Source organism: Myotis nattereri, assembly GCF_964212035.1.
Source record: "Myotis nattereri genome assembly, chromosome: 11".
Lineage (NCBI taxonomy): Eukaryota > Metazoa > Chordata > Mammalia > Chiroptera > Vespertilionidae > Myotis > Myotis nattereri.
The window spans coordinates 55,091,660-55,115,776 of NC_138086.1; the positions used below are offsets into that span (position 1 = coordinate 55,091,660).

The 24,117-nt window shown below is 38.3% G+C and overlaps 1 protein-coding gene across 5 annotated transcripts in view; it reads left to right on the forward strand.

Annotated features, from left to right (window-relative positions):
- BZW2 (basic leucine zipper and W2 domains 2) overlaps nt 1-24,117 on the forward strand; it is a gene marked incomplete at its 3' end in the record, with an annotated part of 55,271 nt that overhangs the window by 14,176 nt on the left and 16,978 nt on the right. For 3 of the 5 annotated variants that reach the window (XM_081101935.1, XM_081101938.1, XM_081101936.1), the window contains exons 2-6: nt 4,809-4,873; nt 10,609-10,785; nt 15,134-15,237; nt 18,424-18,489; nt 22,847-22,982. In XM_081101935.1, the coding sequence (XP_080958061.1) occupies nt 4,809-4,873; nt 10,609-10,785; nt 15,134-15,237; nt 18,424-18,489; nt 22,847-22,982 (548 nt within the window). Of the gene's footprint in view, nt 1-3,729; nt 4,175-4,808; nt 4,874-10,608; nt 10,786-15,133; nt 15,238-18,423; nt 18,490-22,846; nt 22,983-24,117 lie in introns of those variants that run through there. The other 2 variants (XM_081101939.1, XM_081101937.1) reach the window with 2 other exon arrangements.

Consider the following 24,117-nt stretch of genomic DNA (forward strand, 5'->3'; position numbering starts at 1 on the left):
AGACTTCTGGTGAACAGAATATCTTCATTTAGTCTTTCAATACCAGTAGGTCAGTCTCTGTGTTTGTTTGTTTTAACTTTTGGTGTGTACATCAAAATCTTCCCATCTTTTTTATGTTTACAATTTATTGTGTTATTTTCCACATAAAATATATTGAGGGTGCAATGCCATATAATTAGGCTATGAAGAAACAAAGGTTTGTGTTTAAGTACAAAGGTAGAGTTAATTGGGGGATCCCAGTTGTTTATATTCTGGGTCCTAAAATACAACTTTTAAAATATTTTTTATTCCAAAATATAAACATCCTTGGCAAAGTGTAACTCCTTCCTTGCAGGTTTACCTACTCGAGGAGTTTCAGGCTAGTTGTTCTTTATTTTTCCTATTTTTGTTTTTGCATCTCTGGTGTGAGAACCCAGCTCTGTAACAGGTATTTTTGTTTACTAACACAAGAAAACATTTTATATAAAAATGTGTTGTTTAAGGGGAGGTGTGGATACAAGGAGAATACATGTACACGTCTGTGTACACGCATGTGTTTATATGTATTACCTGTTCCTTGATGCTTGCTGATCCAGAGTAAATCCATTGAAAATGCCAAGAGGGAAATTTCTGAATGAAAGAGTTTAGCAGTGAGTATAAATAATGCATTAGAAGCTCCATTTCCAACATCTATCAAATGAAATGAGATTTCATCAATTACATTTATAACTATTTAAAGCGTAGCGGCTGCCGCATCCACATATAGCAATCAGTCACTTTTTCGGCCCTTATTCTGGGACTATACTACTGTTTTCCCACCTATCTCATTGCATTGTAAATGTTGAGATTTTATCTCCAGAGTCTGCTTTTTTGAGGGCATGGCTTCTGCCTTAGTCACCTTTATTTTGCAAAGCAAGGTGGATTAAGTTCACTTTATAGAATTGATAAAAGTCATCTTTATTTAAGCCATATTATTGTTTTGGTTTGTTACCTTATTTTAAATTAGTTTCATTTTTTTAAGTTATGATTAAAGTTTTCAATGATAAACAGATTGCTTTCTATGTGAAAATAGAAGTTTCTCTTCTTTAGTGGGTTTGAAGGAAGTTTTTGCAATAAATTGAATAATAATTTTTCCATGCTTAAGAATTTTTTTAAAACTTTGAGACATAAATAATTTACTTGAGGGGAAACCAAGATGGTGGCATAGGTAAACACCGGAGTTTACTGCATCGAACAACCACTTCAAAAATACAACTAAAAGACAGGAACGGACATCATCCAGAACCACAGGAAGGCTGGCTGAGTGGAAGCTCTACAACTAGGAGGAAAGAGAAAGCATACCGAGACTCAGAGGAGGTGCAATGCTGAAGTAAAATACTAAGGTGTGGAGTGCATGCGGAGCGGGCTGGTGGCTGAGGGCGCGGTTGTCTGTTTCAATCGGGAGGGAGTCTCAGGCTCTGAGCTCCAGTTCCGGGTGAGTCTCTAGGGACCCAGACTCATACGGGAGAAGCTGGACTGTCTGGCATTGCTCAGAACCCTAGGGGAGCTTTCTCTCCATGGGGCTTGCAGCGATTACTGGGACACTGAGAAGCAGAGCCTCTGAGGGCAAGACTGAGAGCAGCCATAATTGCTAACCCCACCCTGTTGATCCTGTGGGACCCACCCTGCCCAAGCCCTGCAGGGAGACTTTTGCTGGATAGCCTCAGGCAAAGGCTAGATTAGCACCTCCCTAGAGATCCAGGAGCCAGGAAGCCCAGAGGTCAGAGTGGGACCATCTAGTTTGCAGCTCCATGGAACCATAAAAGACACACTCAGGGGGCAGACTCAGTGAGCACCAAAGCCCCATTGAAGCAAGTCTAGCCCCAGAGGGGTGTCTCCAGCACAGAAGTTCTCCCACTGCAGACACAGCTGATTCTCACAGCCAATTGGCCTGGAAGTCAATTCCTCACAGTGATAACTGCAACAATCAAGGCTTCACTACAACAGGACTCTGCACAAAGCCCACAAGGGGGTGCACCAAGAGTGTCTACCTCAGGTAATTGGGACACTCAGCACAGAAAGGCACTCTATCAACACAGCGAAGCATAAAAAATGCTGAGACAAAGAAATAGGACACAAACGAAAGAATTGGAGGAAAGCAAACTGTTGGATATAGAGTTCAAAACCACACTTTTAAGGTCTTTAAAGAACTGTCTAGAAGCCACAGATAAACTTAATAAGGCCCTCGAAAAGACTGGTGAGACCGCCGATAAATGTAGTGAGATCTTCAAGAAGACTGGTGAGACCGCCGATAAATGTAGTGAGATCATCAAAAAATCTAATAAGACCCTCAATGTTGTGATAAAGAACCAACTAGAAATTAAGCATACACTGACTGAAATAAAGAATATTATACAGACTCCCAACAGCAGACCAGAGGGTCGCAAGAATCAAGTCAAAGATTTGAAATACGAAGAAGCAAAAAACACCCAACCGGAAAAGCAAAATGAAAAAAGAACCCAAAAATACGAAGATAGTGTAAGGAGCCTCTGGGACAGCTTCAAGCGTACCAACATCCGAATTATAGGGGTGCCTGAAGATGAGAGAGAGCAAGATATTGAAAACCTATTTGAAGAAATAATGACAGAAAACTTCCCCTACCTGGTGAAAGAAAAAGACTTCCAAGTCCAGGAAGCGCAGAGAACCCCAAACAAAAGGAATCCAAAGAGGACCACACCAAGAGACATCATAATTAAAATGCCAAGAGCAAAAGACAAAGAGAGAATCCTAAAAGCAGCAAGAGAAAGAAACTCAGTTAACTACAAGGGAATACCCATACGACTGTCAGCTGATTTCTCAACAGAAACTTTGCAGGCCAGAAGGGAGTGGCAAGAAATATTCAAAGTGATGAATACCAAGAACCTACAACCAAGACTACTTTATCCAACAAAGCTATCATTCAGAAGTGAAGGTCAGATAAAGAGCTTCACAGATAAGGAAAAGCTAAAGGAGTTCATCACCACCAAACCAGTATTATATAAAATGCTGAAAGGTATCCTTTAAGAAGAGGAAGAAGAAGAAAAAGGTAAAGATACAAACTATGAACAACAAATAACACAACTATCAACAAGTGAATCTAAAAATCAAGGGAATAAATAATCTGATGAACAGTATGAACTGGTGATTGTAATAGAGTCAGGGGCATAGAAAGGGAATGGACTGACTATTCTTGGTGGGGGAAAGGGGTGGGGGGGGGGTGAGGGAAGAGACTGGACAAAAATCGTGCACCTATGGATGAGGACAGTGGGTGGGGAGTGAGGGCGGAGGGTGGGGTGGGAACTGGGTGGAGGGGAGTTATGGTGGGGAAAAAGAGGAACTAATGTAATAATCTGAACAATAAAGATTTAATTAAAAAAAATAATTTACTTGAATAGTACAAATTTTCTTGATTGTTTATAATGGTGTAAGTATTGGAGAAAATCTGGACATTTTCAAGTCATAATTGTTGAACACTTTGAAAGATAATTAAATAATTTGCTTGATATCTTAATTGTTAGTTCTTATAATTTAGGTGATCTAGACATTTTCAGATTGTAATATTCATGCCAGCAAACATTATTTTTTTGCTTTTTTCAAAGCTAATTTAATATATTTTTTAGTTGTGTATTAAATCCAATAAGATAATATAGAATACCCAAATCTCTGCCCTGTGAGGTAAACAAATACAAGACTTTTAGCAGTTTTTGGTATCTTTTTGATGTTTTGCTTGCATAGAAAAGTAGAATATATATATCACCATTTTAACCAAAAAATTCTGTTTTACACTTTTATTCCACTTGTTTTTTTCCATCAGCAATGCCTTGGCACAGCTCATTTGACAATGTCAGTGTCACAGCTTATGGGACATTATTTAGTAAATCTTACTCTTTACTCAGAATTATTTTAGGTGCTACAGACACACTATAGAGTAAACCTATGAAGTCCCTACCTGCATGGAGGTTACATCCTCAAGGAAGAAATAGACCAGAGGCAAACAGACATGATAAAATGGCAGGGCCTGCTTAGCGCCATGGAGAGAAGGAAGCCTCACTGCACAGGACGCATTTGATTGGGTGTAGAGAGAAAACCAAGGGAATGACCGGGATAGCATCCTTCCCAGAAGAGAGGTGACCACGCTGGCACATTGGAGGAGAAAGGGCAGTGTGGCTGGAGCACAGTGAGTGATGGGAAGAGATGTAGATGTAGGAAACATAATCGAAATGTACCAGGGCTAATTCCTTCATTTGTAAAGCTTCATGAAATTCCATTTGATCATTTGATGGCTTATTATAACTTGTTTAACCAGCCTCATGAGCATTAAGTTCCCATTTCTTTATGCATCCAACAATGCTCAACTGAATTCTTTCTATACACACACTCACAAAATATATTTACATATTTGTGTGGGTATAAATTCCTAGTACAGAAATTGCTGAACACAGGTTGTGCACATGTAAATATTTATAGGTATTCAACAAATGCTGCCCAGTAGTATTGCATGGAGTTTCTCCCTTATGCCAAAGTTTATGCCTGAGGTTGTTTCCCTTATGTGTTTTGTCAACACTAGATATTATTAAACTTTAAAACTTTTGCTAATTCAGTAGTTAAAATTATCTCATTTTTTAAAAGTATATTCAATTTTTTATAAGTATATTTAAGAATAATTGAGCTAATACTTCTTAGAGAAACGTTTTAAAATACAAAACAAATGAGATTAAACATATGCTTATTAGTCCCATTATGCTTAATAGGACCATTTTTATTTGAACTGCTTAATTGAATTACATAATCTTTATTTTCTTTGTTTTCAGAAATTTTATGAATAAGCATCAGAAGCCAGTGCTAACAGGCCAGCGGTTCAAAACTCGGAAAAGGGGTAGGTTGTGTTGTGTGTTTGTGTGTGTGTGTGGGGGGGGGGGGTATGTATATGTGTAGGTGTGCTTAAAGTTCCAATCAAAATATCAAAGTAGAGAAGATTTAGAATTATATCCTTGTTTCCAGCTAACCTCACTAATTCCTGTCTTTTGAACTCTGGATGGAGAATCTGAAGGTCTGAGATCCAGCCTTAGAATTGCCAGTCATTTAGCTGTTTGATTTTGGACAAGTCATCTAACTTGGCTGAGCTTTGTGTTGTTATCTATAAAATGAGGATAATTATATCTGGTCAGGTTGCCTCACCCTCAAGTGAAGATAATTAACTTTAGTGTTTTGACATCCTCATTTGTATTTGTTTTTTGCTTTCTTTGTTATTTTTTAAAAAGTATAAATAGCAAGGATGCTACAACTAAAAGAAAAGTAAGTTAGGGAAAGAGTTTTTACCTTTTCAGAATTTAGGAAGTCAAATTAAACTTACTGCCCTAAATATCTTTAAAACTCGGGATATTTTCAAGGATCTTTTAAGTGTTTATATTTAATCAGTTTTGCATATTTATGTAGAGATCCTCTTGGATTTAAGAATAATTGAGCTAATACTTGATAGAGAAACTTTTTAAAATACAAAACAAATGAAATTATTGTGTTGACTAACCCTGAGGAAAGTGACTGACAATATTTAAGGAAGTATCATGTACAAAGATAAATGATGGCTGAATATCTTCCTGATTATGAAGCATCATGCCGTTTAGTGGTTATCAGGTGCTACACTGTTGAATTGATTACCCAGAATGTATGCCTTTGGCGTGTTCCGTTGAGGTGTTGAGGCAGCACCTGCTGCTGATGTCCCCTTGCAGTGCTGTGTCTGGGTTAGGATAAATGTAGTCATTTAGAAAGTAAAGAAGTCTCAGTACTATTGGTCAATTGGATGAGAAGTGTTTCCAAGAGTCACTAGGTTGCTCTAAGGCTGAATTTAACTGTAAATGCTGCCCCCTGGAAAGCTTCACGCTCCCACTAAACAATGAAAATTTAAAAATGTTGCCGAAACCGGTTTGGCTCAGTGGATAGAGCGTCAGCCTTCGGACTGAAAGGTCCCAGGTTCGATTCCGGTCAAGGGCATGTACCTTGGTTGCGGGCACATCCCCAGTAGGAGATGTGTAGGAGGCAGCTGATCAATGTTTCTCTCTCATCAATGTTTCTAACTCTCTCTCTCCCTTCCTTTCTGTAAAAAATCAATAAAATATATTTTAAAAAAAAAATTTAAAAATGTTTAAAGTAACCAAATGGTTATTTTGTACAGTATTTCTGTTTGCACTCTTCTTCTTTCAATGTGTTTTGTTGTTGTTTGTGTGTTTGTTTTTTAATCACTGGCTCATCCCCATAAACTGTCTAAGTAAAAGCATAGCCTGAGCCACCGCCCTCTACTGAGTCCTCTAACAAAGTGATTTCCCCATTAAAATTTGGAAACTGGTACAAGGCACTACAACCAACATGCATTCGTTGTCTTATTGTTTAAAGTAGTCTTGGGCGGATGGGACTATAAAAATCATCATAGTTGATTTCAAAAGGGCTTCATAATTAAGGAACAATATAGTCCAGAAACCTAATTACAGTTAAGGTGTTGTTGGGCCTGGTAATGTGATAATATTTAATATATGCCCTACTGTGAGGTGCAGAAAGGTTTGCCACGTCCTGCCCACAGAGGAACCGTGTTAATCTCAGACTGGATCTCCAGCTCTAGCAGCTTTATTAGTGACGCTGATTCACACACGGTAACAGCACCAAAGCCAAGAGCCGGCCCAAGAATGTGTTGCACAACAGCAGACATGATTCCACAAGCAAGCTGGTCTTGCAGTCTTTGAAACCGGAAAGGTCCTCTAATTCTGAGCTGGTTTGCCTCTGATTCATTCGGTGGGCGAGATCGTGCCTGAGCCTTATTGCAGCTGGAGCACTCAGAGCCCCGCAGTCTATTGTATATCATTGCTCAGTTGATCTGGATTTATAGGCTCAAGTCTGCCGGGGATTTAAGCAGCACTTGAGCCATTTCGTGCCAGACTGCTGACAGGAGAAAAATAGAGTCAACCTCATTTTATATTCTTTGTAATAGTAAATTGCCTCCTGACGATTTATAGTGCTCTGGCTTTTCTTTTGCTATTATGACGGGGCCGACTTCAGATAAATGGTTGGCAGTTTTGTTAAGCTGAGGAAAAATCTACTGAGGCTGTTTCAAGGTCATTTTGATAGGCTGTCTTCTGAAAATCTGTCTTCCATTTGAAATTAGTTCCTGGCAAAGCTAATGCTCTTCTCTGTACAAGTTGGTACCAAAAAACTGTATTTCTTATTACTGAACATCAAAATTCAACATTATGGCAGGACGCATCATATAGAGCTCCTTTCAGACTGTCTTTTCCTTTATGAAATATGCATAACTAATTTTCTCCAAAGAAGTTATGTTTTCCATTGTGGTTTGTGGGAATCTAAAAAGATGAAAATTTCTCCTCTGAACCACTGTTATGCTTAGCTAAATGAAATATTCAATGACTGAAATGACCTCCCTGAAAATTTTGTAGAGAAATTGGATTAAAATGAATGAAAATAGGAGACAAAATAAATGACCCAATTGCAGGCATCCAGAGTGACCACAATCTGAGGTTTCTCCCTGAGCCTTTACACCTGTGCTAATGGTTTTACATTACTCAGCTTTACAATAAGTAGTGGGAGCAACTAATCAAGTAAAGCTTTAAATGTGCAAATATATATGTGTGTGTATGATTAGAAAATTCATGACAATATTCACTTACCACAGAGAGGAATGTAGGTTATGTTGTTTATCACTTAACTAGGGGCCCAGTGCACGAAATTCGTGCGCTGGGTGTGTGTGTGGGGGGGGAGTGTCCCTCAGCCCAGCCTGCCCCCTCTCACATACTGGGAGCCCTCAGGCGTTGACCCCCATCACCCTCCGATCGCCTGATCGGCCCCTTGCCCAGGCCTGACGCCTCCGCCAGAGGTGTCAGGCTTGGACAGGGGACCCCCATCTCCCCCCGATCACTGGCTCTGGCCCCCGCCCAGGCCTGAGGCCTCTGGCCCAGGAATCATGCCTGGGCAGGGGACCCCCATCTCCCTCTGATCGCTTGCTCCACCCCCCACCCAAGCCTGACGCCTCTGACCCAGGCTTCAGGCCTGGGCAAGGGGACCATCATATCCCCCCAATCCCCGGCTCCGCCCCCCACCCAGGCCTGATGCCTCAGCCAGAGGAGTTGACCCTCATCACCCTCCGATCACCAATCACCGGATCGGCCCCTTGACCAGGCCTGAGGCCTCCGGCAGAGGTGTCAGGCCTGGGCAGGGGACCCCCAGCTCCCCGTGGTTGCAGGCTCCGCCCCTGCCCAGGCCTAACACCTCTGGCCTAGGCGTCTGGCCCGGGAAGCGGGGACCGGCAGTGGCAGCGGGGGGACCGCGATCGTGGGCTTCGCTTTAGGCCCAGGCAAGGGACCCCTAGCTCCTGGGACTGCCAGCTTCGACCGTGCCCAGCTCCCATCGCTGGGTCCACCCCTACTTCCTGCTATCACTGGCCAGGGCGGCAAAGGCGCCTGATTCTCCGATCATGGCTGGGGGGCAGGGCAAAGGCGGCCCCAGGGCCGCCTTTGCCCTGCCCCCCAGCTCTTAGCTCCCCCCTGGGTTTCCCATCACTATCAGTGGCAGGGGTCTTCTTCCTGCTTTCCCTTTCGCCTCCCTGCATTGTGCCTACATATGCAAATTAGCCGCCATCTTGTTGGCAGTTAACTGCCAATCTTAGTTGGCAGTTAATTTGCATATAGCCCTGATTAGCCAATGAAAACGGTATTGCCGTACGCCAATTACCATTTTTCTCTTTTATTAGTGTAGATTATCAACAGGTTAAAAAAATGCTATATTAACCAATTACCATAATTCCCCGAGAAAACAATGCATCTAGATAACTTACAGGCATATTTGAGTGTCAGAAATAGGCTCATTTCTCCATGTCAGCTTAAGAGTTATTCTGATTAACTCCTCCGTGTCTCACTTGTGATTCACCGACATAGTATAAATTTGAGGCCCTAATTATATGTTCCCACTTGGAGGGAGATTTGACCTGCCAAATGGAAACTCAGGGAAGCAATGGCATATTTTTGTTAGGATTTGTTAGCCTGTCCTCAAATTAAATATGTAATATACTGTTATCTCAGATGGAAAAGAACCTTTTGGTAAAATGTCTTATTTCCTCAAACTTCCATCCATGTTCTTGCCATGCTCCTGTACAAGAAGTTTGTATTCCTCTGTATGGACACTTATCTTAGCAGGTGGGAATTTGTTTTTCAGTCTACAAAAGAATTATTAATCCCATCATGCCTCATGACTTTTCAAGATTCCCAAGCTGTAAGTGATCATTTTGACCTAATTACTTGCTGTTGAGAATCTCTGGCCATGGTATGCTATCTTCCTCCTCTTGCTTCTCCTCTTCCTTGGCAGATCTTTTGGAAAATATAACTGGAGGATGAAAGCTCTTACAAAAAGCTTTTCAGTTGTCTCTTAGATTCAAAACAAAGTCCTCAGCATGAATTCGTAGCATCGTCTGGGTTTTACCTTATTAACCAACTTATATTTTCCAATGCCTTGAATTTATAATTTTTGATCGTCAAAGTCTATTCTGCCACCTGCGTCAACATCCTAGCAGGTTGGGTGTCATTGTAGGGATGGCCTCAATTGATTTTGGAAGCTGGTCATAAGACTTCATAAACAGCCCGTGGTCTTTGGGCTTCTTTATTTCTTGTGATCTTTACTGCTCATTTCTCATATTTCAGGAAAAGAGACCTTTTCTCTGTGAGGAGAGGAAAATTACCCTTTAGCTGGACCCTGAGTAAGGGATGCTGTTTTCTTTCCTTGCCCATGAATTCCACCTACTCAGAGTCAGTTAGTAATCCACCCACTACTCTAGCACCTCATAATCTGCCTCTAGAGTTCCCATTCTCCCCTTCCCGTTTAAAAAATTATATTTTTTTCTGTAGTCAATATTTGCATGTTCTTCGTGGCATAATGTTTTGCTTATAGCATCAAAAGGACCTTTATTTCTTGTTCATGAGGAATATTATTCAAGTTCATTTACATCTGACTATGATATCTTACACCGCTTGAAGCTGACTGGTACTGGGAATGCCGTTCTTCTCTGGTTCTGAGGCTGTGGTGTTAACCCCTTATGAAACCAGTAAATCTCTTAATACAAACCACTAGGAATTCTAACATCATTATATTGAAGGAATTTTACATTATGCTATTGAAAAACGCTCTCCCAGCATTCTTCTTTATTTTCTTTATTTTGTTTTTTATATATAGTCTTCTTTATTTTTAGGTGCTTTTCCCTGGATCTTTTTTTTCTTTTACTGTCTCAGATAAAACAAAATTTTAAGTTTTGAATGTTATACTCTATTTTTTCTCAGATAGTTAGGGTTAGTGAATTACATTGGCCCATTCTATGAATGAAACAAATGATCAATCATCATTGTTTTATGTATTAGAGTTACAAATTTTTGTGCCCTTTTTAAACAGAAATAAATTGCTTGAATAAGTGTTTGAACAAGGGGTTTTAGAACGTAGACATCTAGTAGAAAAACTTAATTGCACTTGAATTTTTAAATACAATATCAAACATAGTATGGTTGCATTTGGGAATGTAATATGTAAATAAAGGAATAATTTTATGACTTTTTTTTTTTATTTGAGATGAAAAAGAGAAATTCGAACCCACAGTCTTCAGGGATACACTTGTCCAGGGGCTTAATGAAGCTGGTGATGACCTTGAAGCTGTAGCCAAGTTTCTGGACTCTACAGGCTCAAGACTAGATTATCGTCGCTATGCAGACACACTCTTCGATATCCTGGTAGCTGGCAGTATGCTTGGTAAGCCTTGCATTATAGCATCTTCTTGTAGTGTATCTACTTTTAATTCTATTGAAATATTTTTTTACAAGATAGAATTTTTTTAAGTTTACATTTGTGGGAGTCTCACCAATTTTTATCTAGATTACAATTTGGAATAGTATTAATGTGGCTGTGAAATGATTAGTAATTTAAAAAGGCATAGAATTGAGGCTTTTTTGTTGACATTAAAAATGGCTTTAGGTAGAAGCCAACTTTCCCATGTGTTCCTAATCCTTAAATGTTTCTGGAGCATTTAACATAGGAAGAATAATTTCTGCAATATATTAGAACTTTGTATATGTCATCTAGATCCTTCCAGTATGTTTATTTAACCCCCATTACCATGCCAACTTTTCTTTTGAGCCCACTTTTTTTGGGGGGAAGGGGGTGCAATAAAATGTAACTGTCAACAAATTTCAAAAATAATTGCTAGTGTTTCTCTAAATGCCATTTCATCCATAAATAAAATATCGAAGAAATATAGTTTAAATCTAGTTTTTAAAACATCTTTATAACTGAGTTTATAGCTAAAAGGATTAAAGAGAGATTTTGAAAGTATTAAAGATAAGTAGAAAAGGAAAATAAAAACTTACCTAATAGAGCAGAGGCGTCAGGGAAGAAGGCTGCAGAAGACTATTTTAGTGACATAGTGTCTTTATCTAAATGTTTATTAGGTATCATAACCACCCTTTGTTTCTTTCATAGTTATTCTTAGTAAGAACCTAGTTTTGATCATAGGTTTCTGTAGTAGCCATAAATCACTGGAGTGGTCAAATTCCCTAGGCCAGCGATTTTCAACTGCCATAGGAACATTTGCAGATGTGTGGAAGTGATTTGGTTGCTCTGTAGACTTAGGAGTGGAGGTCATGTATGCTTCCTACTTTACCATACAAAGGACAGTCAATACAATGAGAAATTGCGCTGCCCTACCCACTGTAGTGCCTTTCATTGAGAAGCAGTGCTTAAGCCAGCCTACTGTAAGACAAGTATATACATTTCTCCATTCTGAAGTAGACTCACCCTTTAATTTCTCCCTCTGAGCTCATGTATTTATTACAGTATTTGCCCCATTTACTACAGGCCCCTTTTTGATTTGTACTGATGGTTTTCACTGTATAACAAATTAATTTTGTTGTTATTGTTTATAAATTATCTCACATCATCACTGTAGGTAATTCAAGTCCACACATAAAAGCTACTATAGGTAGTGTTCAAACCCAGAGGTGACAATTTTTAATATTTTGCTTAATTCCCTTCTCTACCTAAATACACAAACTTTTGAGAATGGATTAGTATACAAATATGATACAGTATATGTTATTTTGGATTTACTCTGCAATATGTTACTGCCTTTTATGTCCATGAGTGTTATTTTGGATGATTCTAAAGAGAATTAAAACCCTACTGATTTTTAAGAATATTCAACTCCTTTCTGATTTTCATTATTATAAACAACAATGTAATCAGTATCTGTTTACACATATTTGTGCTTTTATTTGGTCACATCTTTATGTACTTAGCAAGGGATTAATGAATTGATGGATGGAAATATCTATGTCTGTCTATGTCTATCAAACTCTCTGAGAGAGAGAAAATTAGCCCAAAAAAGGAATGTCAACGTTTTATCAAAAATCATATGTTCCTAGCCCTGGCCAGGCAGCTCAGTTGGTTGGAGCATTGTCTTGATGTGCCAAGGTTGCAGTTTCAATCCCTCGTCAGGGCACATACAAGAATCAACCAATGAATGCATAAATAGGTGGAACAACAAATCAATAAATGAAAAAAATCCTGTGTTCCTATTTACCTACACCTTTAGCAATGTTAGGTACTCTCAATTTTGTCAGGTTTTTGGATTTTTGTCGGGTAAGTGATACATACTTTCATTTAAGAGTTTTAAATTAATTATGAAGCTGAATATTTTCTGATATGATTATTTTTTTTGTGTGTGTTTCATTCATTGTGATATACTTTTATTGATACACTGGTAAATTCCATGCAAAAATAATCTTCAGCAAAATTTGATTCTTGCCAAAGTGACACATGACTTCATTAGTCAATGATATGGACCCTTTTCCGGTCTCTGCGCCTCCTGGCAGCATCGTTGACCCTTTGTTGTGCTTGAAATGTTTTATGTTTTTCCCTTACATGAACCATTTAGACTTTCTCCAACATCTGGATGTCACTTCTTACATGACTCCTGGGTTTCTGTACTTACTCTCCCCACATATGTATTAAATTATCTGTATGCTTTGCATTGATCATCTCAATGCTTCATTTACCATGTGTATAATGATAATCAGCAAATTTACATCTGCAGGCCAGGGTTCACTCCTTCATGCCTCATCCATACATCCGAGAAGAGGGTAGAGCACAATGTTTGGTACAACTACGAGCACAGGCCATACACCCCTGGATGTCTACTGACGCCAGACCTATGATGTAATGACTGAAGCCAGTCAGGTGCATTCTTTTTATATAAACACTTTGTTTACTTATCAACTATGTGAGAATTTTCTTCCCACCCACAAAAATATTTACCTTCTCCCATTGTTCTTAGAGCAACATTTCCTTGGTATTTCAATTCTACCCTTTGAAGAATAGATATAAGAAATAGTTCACTGGTTTTACTTCTACTTTGAGAAAAACAGCAAGCTTACCAAAATCTTTAGAAATAGCAATTAATACTTGGTCCCAATATCAGGGAAAATAATATTTAATGTTGCAATATTAATGTGTAACAAATGTTTTGTAAAAGAATGCAATTTTAAAAAATTGCCACTTTAAAAAAAAAGACTGTAGTTTCAAAATCAGGCATTTCTGTTATGTAACTTCCACCAGGTTGGAATTATTAGTGCAGGATTGTTAGGAGATTATCATCTTAATAAAATGTTGGTCCAGGTGGTTGAATTCATTACAGAGAGCTAATTAAATCTTATGCATAATTATTTGAATGAAAATAGACTCTTGAAGGAGCTGACTTTTCTAAAAACTAATTTACTTATAAAACTGTATGCTGAGGTTAAGAAAAAGTTGGCTTTGGCTATGTGTAGACCTTTTCATCCAAAGATTTGAAATCACAAATTAAATCAAGGCATTTATACACTTAAACAAAGTGGCGGTAGAAGTATGTAATCTATAAATATTTGTTGAGTGTATAAAAGATAGTAATCTAACTTGGCTTACTCAAACATTCTACTCTAATTAAAGTGAAGTAGAATCAGGAAACAGAAATACCTGCTGTTCCCCTTCTGTTCTTCTAATCAACCCATGTTTTAATGGCCACCATTAAAACTTGCAGGAGGAGACGTGCACTGTGGAAAGTTGAGTCGTAGAAAAATGGCATTCTTTTGTTCTAGTCCATTTATTTTATGACACCATATCAGCCATGGGAAAAAGAAGAGGAGAGGGAATAAAGCACACTCGTGCCTTGCCAATGTAGCTACAGAGTGACCAAATACAAATGGCAAGGAGTCAGAGTGTGCACGGCCCAACCTGCATGGAAAACTGGATTAGTGGAGGAGGGAACAGTTTTATTACCTACTCCAGTGGAAACCCACAAGACCTATACTATAAAAGCCAGGTGTGGTCAATGCCTGTGTTGGTGAACTAGAGTCCGACAAAATATTATCAAGAGTGAAAAGTGGACAGTGTCCTGGTATGGGAAACATCAGGAATTGCATTGAGAACAATTAAGTTCAGTGAATAAATATTATTGCTTAGCTGCCATGATTAAGGATATAGTTGGGAAAGACCATACTTATAGTGATAGAATCTAGTGAAGGCAAGAATGTAGAACAACAATCTCATAAGTGGTGGGAGTTTAAAATGGAGCAACCAATTTGCATTGTATTAGAGCAGTGGTTCTCAACCTCCCTAATGCTGCGACCCTTTAATACAGTTCCTCATGTTGTGGTGACCCCCAACCATAAAATTATTTTCGTTGCTACTTCATAACTGTAATTTTGCTACTGTTATGAATCGTAGTGTAAATATCTGATATGCAGGATGTATTTTCAGTGTTACAAATTGAACATAATTAAAGCATAGTGATTAATCACAAAAACAATATGTAATTATATATGTGTTTTCCGATGGTCTTAGGCGACCCCTGTGAAAGGGTCGTTTGACCCCCAAAGGGGTCGCAACCCACAGGTTGAGAACCGCTGTATTAGAGGAACATAAACAAATAGATAAGAACATTTGTATTGCTCTGTATGCCCATCACTCTATGAAATGTTATGTTACTCTTAGAGTTGACATCTACTTTTATTGTTTCCCTCGAGGTGCAGGGTTGATCTGTTCTGCCCATTACCTTTCTCTTTTTTAGCCCCTGGAGGGACACGCATAGATGATGGTGACAAGACCAAGATGACCAACCACTGTGTGTTTTCAGCAAAAGAAGATCATGAAACCATCCGAAACCATGCTCAGGTAGAGCCTATCATGTTTTGTTAGAAGGGAAACATTTGAACAGGATTCAGGGAAATATTAGGTTCAGGGTTTCTACAGGCCACTTTTTAAATAGGAATAGTTTATAGCTTATAACATTGAGAGATACTCAGTTCTTGTAATGGGCATCAAAATATTAAGAAGGTCGAGATTTATACCTCTCACCTGTAAGGGAAGTGGGGAATTGAATAGTCATATATTTTCTAGTGAGAGTATAAATTAGACCAACGTTTAAGGAGAGCAATTTGGTAGTATCTTTCAAAACGAAAACTATATATTTTTTTGACCCAGGAATTCCACTTCTAGTATGCATACAGTGTTAATTATCATAGTGTTGCTTATAAAAATCTCAAGGGATTAAAAACAGTGTAATAGTGGACCAATAGAGTATAATTAAGTAAAGTTTGGTAATTCATATTAAGAGACTATCATGTACCTGTTAGAAAAGGAAGAGTAAGAAGATATTTGTGATACATAAAACCTATTAAGGATTCATATCCAGATTAAATAAGGAACTGCAAGTCAGTAAGAAAAAGATAAGCAGCCTATTAGGAAAAGACACCTAGACATTTCAAAGAAGAGGAAATACAATTCCCCCAAAAAACAGATGAAGACAAATTCATTGAAATTATGAAATATCCTTCTGCATTCATTAGATTGGTGAAAAAGTTAAGTCTTTAGGCCCTAGTGAGGGTCAGGAAGTGGCAAAAATGTAAGAAACAACATTATCGTCTAAAGCTGAAGACAGCATGATTAGCCCCTGAGAATTGGTGTGTTCCTATTCTGATTCTATCTTGGACCCTTCTTAAAAGTCACTTTTTATTTCCAACTATATGTTGTGGTTGAGTCCAAGATCACCCAAGTCTTGTTATACACATTTCAGTATGTTCATGAAAAAGGCCATAGGACTTACTGACAACTAAGTGACTGGATTTCAGATGCTAGAAACTGTCTTTACTTTGGTTTTTAAAATGTGAAAGCCAACTACTATGAGATATGTGGCCACTAAGAATTTTAACTTCAAAAAATCATTCCAATCTCATGGCATTTTAGCAAAGGTATTTGTTTCCTTTTTATATATAAGAAATATGTAACAGACAACTTAAAAATAGTTTTAAGGATTGAGTGGGCCCTGGCCAGTTTTGTTAAGTGGTTAGAGCGTCAGCCCTTGGACCAAAGGGTTGTGGGTTTGATTCCCCATCAATGGCACATAACTGGGTTGCAGACTCGATCCCTGGTCCATGTCGGGGTGCGAACAGGAGGCAACCAATTGAAATGTCTCTCTTGCATCAATGTTTATCTCTCTGTCCGCCCCCCCTCCCTTCCTTTCACTCTTTCTAAAAAAATCAATGGAAAAAGTAAAATATCCTTAAGTGAGATTAAAAAAATCTTTGTTTCTCCTCTGTGTGTAAATTGCCTACAGAGCCCTGAGCAGGTGTGTACTGAAGCAAATGTATTCAATTCAAAAACTGGACTTTTATATTTCCCACTCAGCCTTTGGTTTATCAAATAAGTATAGTTCACTAAGGACCAGAATTTCTGAATTCTGTTCCTGCTCTCATACTTAATAGCAGTTCCTGGATCTGCCTAATATCACGTTAATGCCCACCTTATCTTCCTCACAGAACTTTTGTTAGAATTAAATTCATGCAAGTCACAAGGTGTATTATTTGCTAATTGAGTTTCACTGGGAAAGAAAGATAAGAAGGCCTGAAAGAAAAATCATACTCCTCAATCCCATGCCTGGGCCATTATTCTTTCCCCATAAAGGGCAGCACTGTAATATTTACTCTTGGACCCTGTCTTGACTGTATTATTATGGAATAAACACTGGAAGTTTTAGATGAAAATATATTATGTGGATATAAGAGAAAGGAATTAGATGCAGGAATCATTTTCACAGTTATCAAAATCCTATATAATAAAAAGCTAATATGCAAATTGTCTCCTTGACCGGGAGTTCAATCAGGGGCAGGGCCGCTGGCCAACCACCTGCAGCCCCTCCTCCTGGCCGGCCCAGGACAAGCCGGCTGGACCCCACCCGTGCACGAATTCGTGCACTGGGCCTTTAGTAGTATTTATAAAACCCTACTTAAATAGAGCATTGTATAGTTTTATTGAGCTGTTATAGCTCTATAAGATTGGGTGACTTAAAGAACAGAATTTTATTGCTCAGTTTGGAAGGCTGGGAAGTTCAAGGTGCTAGCTGATTTGCTTTCTAGGGAGGTGTTCTTTCTGGCTCTTATAAGTCCTATCAGATTAGGGCCAAGCCCTTAGGACTTCATTTAACCACCTCCTAAAGTCCCTATGTCCAAATGCAGTCACAACTAAGAGTTAGAACTTCAACATATGAGTTTGAGGAGAACACAAACATTCAGTCCAATAACAAGCATCACTCCACTTAAAAAACAGTCTAGAATTCCACTGACACAGTTACATACCCTGTCAGAGAGTTCTAACTGGATTGTGGTGGTCAGTAATCCTTTTTTGCCATTAAGTAAAAACAATTTTGCTCATCTGCTAAAAACATGTTTGTGTCTACATAGAGTATAAGCTCCCCTGATCTCTGATCTCCTTGCCAGCATACCTACCATCTATGTGATGATATATGTAACCCCCTTCATTCAGGGTTGATATTTTACTTAAAAATAGTTGTATTTATATTTCCCAATTTGTTCAAATACTGGATTTCATAACAAATTCCTACAGGATATTTTTAAACACAGTCTTCAGATTGTACTCTATTGCCTATGACTTACGGAATTTCAAGGAAATACTTTTATTTGTTTTTATAGCTTAATTTGTACTAAAGGGATGGCAGGTGACATGTTAATCCCACATGGACTGCACATTTCAGTTATTTCAATCTCTGCATCTCACCGTTTTAAAATTTATTTTCTTTTTCATCAAAGTTATTTTTGGTTGCTCACCTGTTATGTTCTTCAATGAATTTATTTTATTTAACATGTACATTTTGATGCTGTTTTTCCCCCTAGGCCAGTATAACTCCTTTGAAATGCTTATAGTTCTCATATCACAGCATGAGTATGTTTAAATACACATTTTTTATTGTAGATCTATGTTGTGGTTTGAGTGAGTTTCTACACCTCCTCCTATTGCCTTTTAAAATTGTTTGCAAAATATTGAATGGTTCTCTTTTATGTTTAGGTCTTCAATAAACTCATCAGGAGATATAAGTATTTGGAAAAGGCTTTTGAGGATGCAATGAAAAAGGTAAAAATTCAAATGTAATGTCTTATTTGTTTAAGTTTTTTTATTAAATGTTTGTTGAATGAATGAATGGCTATAACAAATCATTAGCTAATACCTATAGGAAGAAATACATGATTAGCCTAGATTTTTCATGCATATTTAATATAAGCATGCTTTGTTCAATAGGAAGTTTTATAGAATATGATCTCTGGCCTTACAGAGCTTAAAATAAAAAACAGAAATATGCAAGAAAAAGAAATATATCCAGGGAGGAATCAAGATAAAGTGATATAATTAGTTGAAGTATATGAAATAGCACTGCACAGTAGCTAATACTCAGTAAATTTCTTAAATTTAAAAAATACGCTTTAGCAAAAGGGATAAAACACATTTTGGAGATAATGTATAGGAGTAAATCTCAGTGATTTTTCTCATCTGCAAAATAGCTGTAACAAGAGTGCAAACCTTATGGTAATTGTGGGAATAAATGATATCTATATATATAAAAGCCCAAGCGACCTGCCAACCGTCCAGTAGCTATGACGTGCACTGACCACCAGGGGGAAGACACTCGACGCAGGAGCTGCCAAGTGACAGCAACTTTGCAGAGCGCCCTCTCACACTCCGGGACCCCTCGGGGGATGTCAGACTGCCGGTTTTGGCCTGATCCCTGCAGGCCAGGCTGAGGGACCCCACCGGTGCACGAATCCATGTACTGGGCCTCTGCTGGGGTCCAACCCCAGCAGGTCCAGGGGTCCCCAAAGGCGTAGACGGAGTCGGCGAAGAAGGAAGGACACGGAGACAGTGTTCAGTTGATCAGCAGCCTAGCCAGGATCTCCAGCCAAGTTCTGGTCTGGATCTCCAGAGAGGTTCTGCTTAGGATCTCCAGCCAGGTTCTGTGTCCATGTTCTCTTGCTAGGTTCTCCAGGTTCTCCAGCCAGGTTCTGTAGCCATGTTCCCTCGCTAGGTTCTCCAGCCAGGTTCTGTCCAGGTTCTCCAGCCAGGTTCAGTCACCAGGTTCTAGTCAGGTTCTCTTGCCAATTTCTGTAGTCAGGTTCAGTCCAGGATCTTTTGCCATGTTCTCTCCAGCGAAGTTCTTCTGTCTCTAGGTTCTGTGTAGGTTCTGTCTTCTAAGTTCTGTGTTATTACATCTGTATTTATACCAGTTGATTCCAATCCTATCAATCTCTATTCCAAAGGTTAGGGCGTTTCTTATCTTCATTCCAGGGAGTAAAGATTATGTAGCTTAAGCATGATTGTTCGTAGTTAAAGTGATTAATTACCCGCCTGGCACTTAGTTAAGGAGTTTCATCCTCTCCCTAACTTCAGGGAAAAATCCCTACCTGGGGAAACAACCTTTCTTGGAGAGGTGACCTTGGTTAAAACACACAGTGCCAAGAAGGTGAGCAAACATATTAAGAACAGTATGCCATATATGCCAGGTCCCTTGAAACAGCAAGGATGGACCGGCTCCCAGCAGGCCTCTAGTACAGTGATGGCGAACCTTTTGAGCTTGGCGTGTCAGCACTTTGAAAAACCCTAACTTAACTCTGGTGCCGTGTCACATATAGAAATTTTTTGATATTTGCAACCATAGTAAAACAAAGACTTTTATTTTTGATATTTATTTTATATATTTAAATGCCATTTAGCAAAGAAAAATCAACCAAAAAAATGAGTTCGCGTGTCACCTCTGACACGTGTGTCATAGGTTCACCATCACTGCTCTAGTAACATATAAAGTACTTAACATAGTGACTGGCCTCCAGTGAGTAGTGAAATAATAGTAGCACCTTATTAAAAAGTCCTCTTTTTCAGTAATTGCAGCATGTTCCCTCTTCCAATTTGTAGTTCCTCTGTGTTTATATGTAGCAGTCACCATATTAACTTGTTACAAATTTGTATGTTTCTTTGCCATTGTTTCCAGTTTTAGACATCTGCCTAAATTATAAAGGAACCATAACATCTATTTTGCTATTTACTTAAACATTTGGGCTGTAAAATCCTTTTTTTTTAAATTAACATTCTCAATGACCCAACTTTCTATTTATGAGTCCTTCAGCAAGGATACCTGAAACTATATGCTTAAAGGTGTTCATCACAGTATTGAGGAATTACCTAAATGTGCATTGGTGGGCATCTGATTAAATTATGGTAACTCTATACAGGGGCATACTATGCAGTATTTCAAAGAATGAGGCATAGCCACATGAATTGATTGGAGAAAATGTACATGATAGATTGATAAATGAAATAGCAAGGTGCAGAGCAACCATTGCAACTAGTTTAACCTTGGCAAATCACTTAATTTTTTGTGCCTGTTTCCCTTTCTGTAAAGTAAAGATCAAGGCTGTTGTAGATATTAATACACATAAACTGTTCAGAAGAGTAGCTAGTCCACTCTACTAGTTTTAGTTATTATCAATGTACAGTTCAGTAAAAGCAACCTGTATTATACATATAGTTATTTGTAATATGCAGACATTCAGAGTTAATGTGAATTCTAAAGGAGTATGAATAGAGAAGAGGTTTTTTACATTTTTATGTTATTCTTTGTTAGATTTTATTCTACTGGCAGTATTACTTTTTTAATATGAAAAATTTAAATGGAAAGGCATGTGATCCATTATATTGCTAGATGCTTAGAAAAATGAGTGCTTGATTAAGTAAAGAAATGAATGTGATGAAAAAATGATGTAAAGCATTCAGATAAATTAAACATCTTACTGCTTTGTCTAATAATATCACTCATGTTTTTACTTACCTTAGCTCATTTCAGCCGTGAAAACTTCCTTAATTATTTCATTCATGTAATGAATATGCTTTCAAGAATGATTTATATTTCACAGTATTCTATTTTTTAATAAAAATGCTACTGCAATATATGCAGCATATGAATCTAATGTTGATTAATAGAATTGAGCAATGTGAATATTAATTTTAAAAGAATGATCTAACTTTTGCACCATTTTGTTGTAATGGAATATTTTTAATGAATATAGGTATTTTAATGTCTTTAAACAAGTAGTGTTAACATTTTTATTTTGGAAGCCATTTTACATTATTCACTTGAATCCTACTCAAGATGGATCTAAAGTGTCTGTGATTTTGTCAGTGTTTATCCTGCCCATTTCCGGTGCTCCCTGGAGCTTTAACCATTCGTGCTCTCATCCCTCACTCCTGTTTTCTTGTGAACTTAGAAGGTGACTTCATTTTAATTCATCAACACTTGAACAGGCATAAATTGAGGTGAAATGTATTGGTTTGATTCCATTTCTGCCACTTATTCACAATATAAATATTTGGAGAGTCACATAACCTTTTTGTAATGTAATAATCCTTTAACTGTTAGGGATAGTAAATTAATATTGCCATACCCACCACACAGAACTAATGGAACTTCATTGGCACTTAAGCTTATATTGGTGCCAGTGACTTTTCTTTGGAGCCAAGTAATGAACAAGTCAGCAGGGCTGGATAGTGATATTGAGCCCTGGGGAGCTGAGTCGCATGCCTAAGGACTGATGTAACTAAGGAAATAGCCCGGGGACACAGTCAACGCTGTCAGCGGAGGGGGGGTCAGGAGCAAGGGGAGAGCGGTCCACAGACTCAGTACTCTTGCAGTTCATAATGAGGAGGGTCTTGGCTTTCCTGCAGCCTTTCTGGGATTGTTACTTTTTTAATTACCTCTCCAAATTGCTCTTTCCACCTCACATCAGAAGCCTCTCACCGGTCAGGAACTTTTCTTTACGGCATTAGCTCATCACCAGGGCTGGTGGTACACCTGCAGGACCCAAGAAATACGAAGTGTGAATCTTGTTATTTGTAATAGCAAGAACTTTGAAAACCCCTTTCTCACTCAACAGTCTTCTACTGAAGAGTATATATGCTGTGAACTCAGAAAAAGTATATGCAGGATGTCAAAGCTTATTGACTCTTTCCTAGTTTTCATGTATTTGTTTTGCTTTAATAAACCCAAAGAAAGTAGGTAGATGAGGGGGGGGAGGGTGGGCGACCCAAAGAAGTGGGGGGGAAATGTGACAGTAATGTATTTCAGAAAACATTACTCTCATTATGTAATGTACAAAAAGTCAAATGTGTAAATTATTTATGTAACTATTCACACTGTTCTCCAAATGTTCTCTTCCTTCCCGTGAATGTTATCTGTCGTTATATGTAAGTGAACTTGGAAGAAAGGAACTATACCTGCTAAAGTCACTCTTTCTAGTATCCAACTGGTAACCAAACATCCCCATGTGTTTCCAATGCATGAGGACTATGCTTTGCACAGGACCTGCTGGTTGTGTACCATGGATGTGCATTCTGTGCCTGTTAGTCCTTTGCTTTATGGACATGGTTTCTTTTGTTTGACCCACAGCTTCTCCTCTTCCTTAAAGCCTTTACCGAAACAGAGCAGACAAAGTTGGCAATGCTGTCGGGGATCCTCCTAGGCAACGGCACCCTTCCTCCCACCATCCTCACCAGTCTCTTCACCGACAACTTAGTCAAAGAAGGTAATTGCTCTCATGTTTTTCTTACCTGTCAGATGGGGAAGGAAAGCCACAGATATTTAGAAAAATGTTAGCATCTCTTCTTAGTGTCCTCCCCTCCCCCATGTAAGAGAATGTACATGTTCGGTGTCTTAAAAAATAAGAGAATTGTACATGTGTATTGTAGAAAATTAGACAAAAAATCTGCACACCTAAACAAAGACAAATAAAGACTAGTAATAAACCAGGATTTTTGGTGTAACACTCAATGCCTTGGTCAAACACCCTGAAATTGATTTGGTCCAAACTACTTTTCTCAACTTACACGCTACTGGCGTATTTTGGGGGGACAGTGCTTCATTGTGCAGGACTCATTTGTGCTTTCTTGGACATTTAACCTTTTTGTCCTCAGACACAAAATGCCAGCCTGTAGCACCCGCCTCCTTTAGTACAACAACCAAAAATGCCCCTTCACTTTCCCCAATGCCCCCAGGCTGCTCTTTCCCTGATGAGGACCTTGCTTCTCGGCTGTTACCTCAAAAGCTTGTGCCGAGATGTCCACTTTGAGCACATTTTTAAGACATTGATTGTGTTTGTTTTGAAAGTCCAGATGGCTGCATCAGAACTTAGCTTTCATGTTAAGGCATTAAGAGTTTGACAGACAGACATACAATTACTTGGTTATAGAATAAAACAGAAGTAGGCATTTTTCTTTTTTGTAGGAGGATAATGATTTTCAAGTTATAATAGAACACAAAGCAAAGAGTTATTTAAAAATAAATTAGAAGAGTTTTTATGAAAACATCTGTTTCTTCTTAGAGCTTAAAGTTTTTCTCTTATAAATGTGAAATCCAGCCTCATTCATGCCCGCAGTGAAAAGGTTTGTAGTTTCCAAGGAAAGAATAGGTTCTCTGTGTTTTTCAGCTTAAAGCAGTTCAGATTTATAACAGTTCAGACTCTGTAATTGTATTGTTGATAGTATAACATTTTAAAGTAGTTCTCTGAAGAGAATTCACTAGAAAAACACAACAAAATGTAAACAGTAAATATAATTACATCAGATTATTTTAGCCCTTATAGCAGAAAAGGATTGCCTTTCTGGTTGTATTAAAAACCTAACTTCTTTTGAAACATATAAAAAAAATAAATTATTGCATGG